Source organism: Cariama cristata, unplaced genomic scaffold, assembly GCF_000690535.1.
Source record: "Cariama cristata isolate BGI_N322 unplaced genomic scaffold, ASM69053v1 scaffold18080, whole genome shotgun sequence".
Lineage (NCBI taxonomy): Eukaryota > Metazoa > Chordata > Aves > Cariamiformes > Cariamidae > Cariama > Cariama cristata.
This window is the reverse complement of record NW_009594436.1, coordinates 139,754-147,993: the sequence shown is the minus strand read 5'-3', so window position 1 is coordinate 147,993 and position 8,240 is coordinate 139,754. Positions and strand designations below refer to the sequence as shown.

The 8,240-nt window shown below is 35.9% G+C and overlaps 1 protein-coding gene across 1 annotated transcript in view; it reads left to right on the top strand.

The window, feature by feature from the left end:
- The first annotated feature begins 320 nt into the window (after positions 1-320).
- The window catches only part of CEP120 (centrosomal protein 120kDa), a 36,650-nt gene continuing 28,730 nt past the window's right edge, over positions 321-8,240 (top strand). The window contains exons 1-5 of the mRNA XM_009698146.1: positions 321-472; positions 1,384-1,498; positions 2,396-2,537; positions 5,597-5,745; positions 6,963-7,160. Of these exons, the coding sequence (XP_009696448.1) occupies positions 345-472; positions 1,384-1,498; positions 2,396-2,537; positions 5,597-5,745; positions 6,963-7,160 (732 nt within the window). The 5' untranslated portion in view covers positions 321-344. The remainder of the gene's footprint in view (positions 473-1,383; positions 1,499-2,395; positions 2,538-5,596; positions 5,746-6,962; positions 7,161-8,240) is intronic.

Here is an 8,240-nt window from a genome sequence, read left to right as displayed (position 1 = left end):
ATCTATTCCCAATCATAGATTTCTCAGACTTAAATCATACTAGTTGTCTAGTTTCTTTCTGTCTTTGTTCATTGTCACTTAATGTCTTGCTATTTCTGGATGCTTTACAAATAGTCTGTTTCATGTTATGTTCTTCTTTCTTGCTTCTGTATAGTCTGAAGAGATTTTTTTTTTTTTAATATGAAGAATATAGTTTCAGAGTAAGCACAGGGAAAATGATCAGGGAAATGTATTTTTACGTAATTGGGTTATGGCACAAATCTGAGGTCTCACTTCTTTTTTAGTGATGCTGCATGACAATTAACTCTTTTACAGGGCGCTATTTTCCAAAACGACCCAAGCACATGCTTATAGTTGAAGCAAAGTTTGATGGTGAACAGTTGGCTACTGATCCCGTAGAGCATACTGATCAACCAGAATTTGCTACGGAATTGGCTTGGGAACTTGATAGGAAAGCACTTCATCAGCACAGGTAACATTAGAAAGTTAGGTCTAATTTGGAGATAAAATTTAATTTTCTTGTCTTTACAGCTACTGAAATACAATTTCTTGTGTTACTGTCAACTGAATGTGGTTTTTAAGAAACTTTCTTTTAGCTGTAAAGTGATCTACCGTAACATTGTCACAGCAAAGAAAAGTAGTATGTGGCAAGATAAATGATGTTTGAAAATTCTACCACCACTGGAAAAAAACCCAGGAGCTTACAGCAAGTTAATAATGCTGTAGTTCAAGCTTTAGATTCAAGCTTTCTTATGTATACTGTGACACAGAATTAACTTAACTTCAAGTCTGAAAAGCCTACATAAAATATTTTTCAAAATTTCAAATAAAAGAGCTGAGAAATTGAATAAAGTTTCCATAACTGTCCTTTGGTTTTGACTGACAGATTATAGTATTATCTCTCTATTTTTGAGGAAGTTAAAAAGGCAATATTATCTTTGAGAGAAAAACACCTAAACGTACGTTATGCTAGACGCCTTATCTATACCTCTAAGTATTGTTAGGCGCTTTACACAAAAATTTTGCTAAGTCCTATTTTTTAAGATACCTTTGGAAATGAAATTCTATTTTCATGTGAGGTCTAGTGTTTATTTCCTGTATGTGGATGAGATTGAATTTATTAATCACTAACATCTTTTTAATAGCACTTGGGGCTCTGTGAGACTCCAGTACACTCCTCGTACAAAATTATTCCTCTTGTTCGTTCTCTCACGTAATGATGAATTTTTAGCCATTCAATATAAACTCAGTTTCTGACCTACTGAAACTAGTTACGTAGCAAATTTTGTATTATTGCTGTGCTTGAAACTTAGGAATTATTTTTGTGAACTAATTGCAAAGAACTTTTTTACATTTTGGATTTCAACTGAGTTTTTCTTTCAGGCTGCAGCGTACACCTATCAAACTCCAGTGTTTTGCATTGGACCCTGTAACTTCAGCTAAAGAGAACATAGGCTATATTGTACTTGATTTAAGGGCTGTGCAGGAAAAGAAACAGGTATGTTACAGAGTATAAAACTTTAAAAATTTATATTTTGACAACGGTACTGTTACAGATAGTAAAATTGGAATTAAGTCACAGGCAAAACTTTCAAGTCTTGTTTTGGAGTATGACTCCTAGTTGATTGTGTGCTTTTTTTTTTTATTTAGAAGAGAGGCATCTTGACTCTATATAAGAACGTGGGCAAATTAAAATACTTTTGTACTAATCTTGCACTTCTGAATTTGAGAATTGGAACACTTGTAAGCAATACTTTTGATAAATTTTTCCCGGCGATTAAATCATGGAATTACTTAAAAGAATTGATATTGTGCAATTGAGTTGAGTCTTCATCACCAAATCAAGTCTTAAGGTTTTTTTTTTTAATGGGGCTCTGTGGAGGATGTGTTAGACAATTGGAAGTTCTAGCCCCTTAACACAGCACAAAGTAAACATAATAAAATTGTTTATATTAATTTAATTAATCAAAATTCTGTGTTGTGCTTGATCGAAACATAAATCTGCTATGGGTCGTAACAGGACCTGGTGTCTTATTTTAATACCACACTTCTTAAGGGTTTGTGATCCATATAACTTACTGTGCACTTTCAGTTGAAAACTTGAAGATTTTCTCTTCTAATTAAGTATTTCTGGCATATTTTCCTTGCTAACTTGTTTACTGTACAAATTCGTGAAAAAGAGTATGTTCAGCTAATCTTCCAGGAACCATTCTATGGAATCTTTTGGTATAACAGTGTACTCAAAATAGACAAAATTTTAGGAAATAAAAGCTAAGATATATTCTGTAGATGATGAAGTAGAAATGTTAAAGCAAGTCTAATTTTTCTGTTACAGTATATTACTTCCCTGATTTTTTTAAATACTTTTGGGTTTTGTTTTTTTTTAATTATCTAGGCACCAAAATGGTATTCTCTGCTTAGTAACAAGTACACTAAATTTAAATCTGAAATACAAGTAGGTGTTGTGTTGGAAACTGATTCAAAAGCACTGGTCGATGGTTTTAAAGCAAAGGAGGCACCCCCTAGAGAAGGGAAGGGTAAGTAACATAATAAGAATATAATTTAGTTTGAATTAAAATATTCCTGTGCCAGATGAGCATATCACTTGTACAAATGTGTTTGTTTAAGTCTCAGGAGAGTTTTAATTTCATAGCATTTCCAGTGCAAATCCTTTACAGCTGGTTGATGTACCTTGTGGTGATAACTTTACAAGGATGCTTTACTGTGGTGATTGTGTGACTTTCAGGTCAACAGAGTTGCACACCAGCTGATCTTTAAAATCAGAATCAGGGACTCATAGTTTACTCCTATGGCATTTTACTTATATTTCAGGGCTTTAGAAAGTTCTGTAATGAAATAAGTAAGAAAGGAGCTTCTTTACAGGATGCAGTTTTAGTAGTTTGGACTTGGAATTACAAAGTGTGCAATATTTCATTTCTTGGGTAGGCTGCGTCTCTTTTCTGATGGGTTTTTCATCTGATCTAAATCATTCAGTAAACCATGTTCTATTGATAAGTTTTTGTAGTAACATCTACTTTAAATGAACTGTTGGGACACATTCCACTTCTGGATTCCTTTGTACATTGCTCTCAAAAGTAGTTAGTGAAATGACTCAAAAATCTATTAGAACTCAAATATTACTGCTAGTAGGTGTCTTTGTGCTGTGCTTTTCAGTAATTTTTTTATCTGGGATTTTTTTAATGCAAGTTAATGGTTTAAAAGAACAAAACCAAACCCTTAGAAACTTGACTTAAAAAAAAAAAAACAAACAAAAAAAACAAAAAAACAAAACAAAAGCAGGTTTACATCCCTCTTCATCCCCCACCCAGAAGCCTATCTACTTAATTTCTAAAAACTGAGCCTCTGTTAAGCCTATTGGATTTTCTTCTACTTACCTTACAATACTTTATGTTTTTGCCCTGAGAGTAACTTTTTCCTAATTCTAAATTCATCATCTTCTTAACATGATCTGTGGCTCTGGTTTTATAAAAACAGTGGTCACTGACAGTAAGTGTTTTACAAGGTTTCTGGCCCAGACTTTGACTTGGCTGCATTGCAAGAGTGGTTAAAGCAGTATTGAAGTTGCAGTGTAATCACTTAGCTTACTCCATCCTTTCAGGTTCACAACAAATCACAGGGAACTTTGCATACTGTAAAGTTTGTAAAGGAGGCAAGGAACTACTGTAAATGATTTGTTAATCTGTGTTTCTCTTGTGATATTTCTGCATGCAAGCTCTCCTACCCCTCATGACACAGGCAGAAAATACAAGAAATACCTTCTGCCTTCACCCAGCGCTGTCTTCCACTTCATACTTTCTGTGGAATATTTGATACAAACAGGTTTGCCAGTTTGTCCCTTTCTTCTGTCATCTCAAAATTAGTCAATACCGTATTTAGGCAATGGAGGAAAATGAACATGTAGATTTGCGGATGATACCAAGTTAGGTGGGAGTGTTGATCTGCTGGAGGGTAGGAAGGCTCTACAGAGGGGTCTGGACAGGCTGGATCAATGGGCTGAGGCCAGCTGTATGAAATTCAACAAGAACAAGTGCCGGATCCTATACTTGGCCACAAAAACTGCATGCAGCGTTACAGGCTGGGGAAGAGTGGTTAGAAAGTGGTCAAACGGAAAAAGACCTCGGGGTGTTGGTTGACAGTCGGCTGAACAGGAGCCAGTAGTGTGCCCAGGTGGCCAAGAAGGCCAATGGCATCCTGGCTTGTATCAGAAATAGTGTGGCCAGTAGGACTGGGGAAATGATTGTTCCGCTGTACTTGCCACTGGTGAGGCTGCACCTCGAGTTCTGTGTTCAGTTTTGGGCCCCTCACTTGAAAGACCTTGAGGTGCTGGAGCGTGTCCAGAGAAGGTCAACGAAGCTGGTGAAGGGCCTGGAGCACAAGTCTGATGGGGAGTGGCTGAGGGAAGTGGGCTTGTTCAGCCCGGAGAAAAGGAGGCTGAGGGCAGACCTGATTGCTCTCTGGAATGACCTGAAAGGAGGTTGTAGTGAGGTGGGGGCTGGTCTCTTCTCCCAGGCAATTAGTGACAGGACAAGAGGGCATAGTCTCAAAATGCGCCAGGGGAAATTCAGGCTAGAAATTAGGAGACACTTCTTCACAGAAGGGATCGTTAGGCATTGGAATGGGCTGCCCAGGGAGATGGTGGAGTCACCATCCCTAGAGGGATGAAAAGATGACGTGGGTGGCACTTAGTGCCATGGTCTAGTTGACATGATGGTGTTAGGGCAAAGGTTGGACTCTGATCCCAGTGGGCTCTTCCAACCAAATCAATTCTGTGACTTTCACAGGTTTAAAGTTAATCTTCCAAGCATTGGGTATGACAAAGCTAGACTACCCAGTTCTGGTTTAGTCAGATAGTTAAGGAGATGTTTTCCTTTTAGGATTCCTACACTTTGATTTCTCTTTTCTAAATTTTTTTTTGGCTTCATTCACCTAAATTGTCTAAAGTTGCCAGTGATTGAAACAGCCTTTTGGTTCACAGCAAATTGCTGTGTGATTATTACTATTTAATGCAACCTGAGGTGCTTTGAAATGTTTTGAATTACTAGCAATATAGAGTGCAAACTTGTAAACCAGAATACAAACAGTGGTTTATGCAGTGAAGACTTCAGATGAAAAATTTTTTAATTAACTATTCCAAAGGTCTGTGGAGTGAGACATCATACTTCTTTCGGTAATTGAACAGGCTGTCACATGCAGCTACTGTCTTGCATTTCTTTTAATGAGTAAAATATAGAAACAGCATGGTAGACTCTAACCTAATGTAATAAAGTTCCAGTCATTGTAATATTATTCACTGTAACATTAAATAAAAGTATGCACCAGCACTCTGTCTAGCATAGTATTCAAAATAACATCTATGCCCAATGAATAGAAATTTCAGATTTTTTTTGTAGCTATACCTAAGTATACTTAGGGACTTTTTTGGTGTTGAAATGCTTTGGAACCAAGCATCAAGATCTTTATTTGTAATTTTTCCTTCCACACGTATAATAATTAAAGGTAAAATTACAATTATATAAGATTCCTGAAGCAATTAATAAGGTCACAAGTTACTTAATTTTTTTTTCTTCTCTCTCAGCATCTGCTCTTCTTTCTGGTCTGGATTCTAAAAGTATTGTACCAGTCTTGAATGAAGAAAAGGGCTATCATCAAATTGGACCAGCAGAGTATTGCAGAGACTACTTTGTCTTGTCTGTAACCATTGCATTTGCCACACAGTTGGAACAGGTTTGTTTCCTTGTGATGTGTAGTTTTTTAGAAGTGCTATCCTATGTTTGTATTTTTGCCCTCCCGTACCTTATTTCTAGTTCAGATGTTTTTTATTGTCTTGTAAGTTTCTTGTAATAAATAGCCTTGTCCCATACTGAATTAATATATATTAACTTGAATTTTAAAAGTTTATATAGTGTTTACATGTCAAATTACAGATAAAAGATCAGAATTCTTTCAGAGTGCTAAAATTGCATTTACTTTAAATTATGCAATTTTATGAAATGCATACATTTATATTACAATATAGTATAAAAAGGTATGTGTATGGATAATATCAGTCTTGAATGTGGTACCTATGTCCTGAAGTTCAAACAAGATGAAAAACCTTTCAAATATATAAGATATGAAACAGTAGAGTTTATATGTTGCCTAAGGGAAAGACTTATTAGCTTGGATGAAGTGCTGTGCTAATGTGATTATTTCAGCTTTAGACCTCAGCTGCTGTGTTTATGCTGTACTGTACCACACTGATACACGCTGTCTGATTTAAAAAAATACAGGTGTGCCCAAGTTACTGTTAAAGGCACAACTCCAAGCCAGTGTGATTTTAATTGATCTATAATTCATACTGTATGATAAACTCTCCTCAGGATTGTTATCTTTTTTTTTTTTGAGAAAATAATCTTCTATGTCAGAATTGTAGGGTCTTGTGAAGTAAGTTCACTGTGATCGCTCTAGGGTAGCTTGTGCCTTTTTAGGCGTTGAACTTAGAGTTGCAGTGGTTACAGGATGAAGTAGCTGTTTCTGGCTGTTCCAGTCTTTCATTGAATCACATAAGTTATATAACAGTATCTAATCTGCATTGTTTGTTTACACTATAAATATTTAGTGGAGGGACTGCTTGTTTCTGAATATCTGCACAGTGCTTGACACTATTGAATGTATGATGTCAGTTACAGCCCTTGGTGCTGATAAATCTTAAAGGTACTTTAAAATGGGTCATTTTGCAAATCGTTGGTATGCTTGTAAAGTAAGTTGGGTTTTTTATTATTCAGTTTGAGTATTAGTATAAAAGTTTTTTATTTTATGTATGTAATGCAAACTAGGATTTAGGTCAGCTGCTTGGTAGTTTGAGATTGCTTTAAGCTCTTTAATTTCCAAGCTAATGCTTAAGGATTACTGTAACTGTACGCTAATGAAAGAGACATTCTTCTTTTCTGCCTCTCTTTTAGTTAGTTCCTAGTACTATGAAGCTTCCTGAACGACAACCTGAGGTTTTTTTCTACTACTCATTACTGGGTAATGATGTCACAAACGAACCTTTCACTGATTTAATTAATCCAAACTTTGAGCCAGAAAGAGCTTCAGTTCGAATACGTAGTACAGCTGATGTTCTTCAAGTTTATCTTTGTACACAGTCAAAATTGCAGGTAAGGTGTTTCTTCTCAATTGTGAATGAAAATAAATAATGAAAATAAAAGAAATAGAATATGGCTCGGGTTGAAACTGGAAAGCAGTTCTCTTTCAAAAACTAAATTGTATTGCAGTATTTTGGCTCGAATACATCTTGATTCTCCTGCTGATAGGAGGGGAGACTCTAGCAGCAAGTTTCCCAACTCAGATGGAGTGCAGTCTCTTTAGTAGAGATGCTATAGTAAGCTGGGTTGTATGTCATGATAAAAGGTACTGCTGAAACACGGTATTTCCAAAGAGCTAATGTGGCATTCTCAAGAGCTCTGAGCTCTGCGACCTGCTCTGCAATCAGACCGTTTGCAACTTATGGTCCTGCTTTGTGCTGCATGGGATAACCTCACCCACACCAGCTGCTCAGGTTACTCTTGTCCAAGTTCTGAAATCATTGACCTCAGCGCTCTTTGTGAATAATAAGGAAGGTCTGGCTTTTTTCCCCCCACTCCTTAGCCAAATACTATTTTTAAATACAACCATATTTGGGCTGTTAGGTGATATGGCTTATCTATATATTATGGTAGTATAGGGTTTCTAATAACATACCTGGTAAATAAGAGTTATACAAAGTAAGTCTTGGATCTGGATCCTTTTAAAGTTATTTTTTCTTTAAACTTCTACAAAGCATTCTAGTTTTGTTATCTAGGTTAGTGTAAGAGTGTTTCTGTTTAAACCTTATATTGTTTCAGATTTTTTTTGCCTCAACTTTAAATATTTTTCTAATGACAGTTCTTGGAGAAACATGTGCACTGATGTGTTCAGAATTTAGTCTTAGTTTATGGTCTTGAAACAAAGTATTTAATATAGCATATATATATGTACACATACAGACAATTATGCATGTTTCCATCATGTTAATGACTTTTTTAACCAGAGTTCTCATGAGGTCAGACCCACGTCCTGATTCACAGTTTTCTTTCCCTGGCTTCTCATTCAGCCTCTTAAAATTTAGAATGTATGCTCAGAACACTATATTCTGATCCTTAATATTTAATATATTTTTTCCTAAAATGAAGACTTCAGTTGTAAAAGGTGCTAGCTGC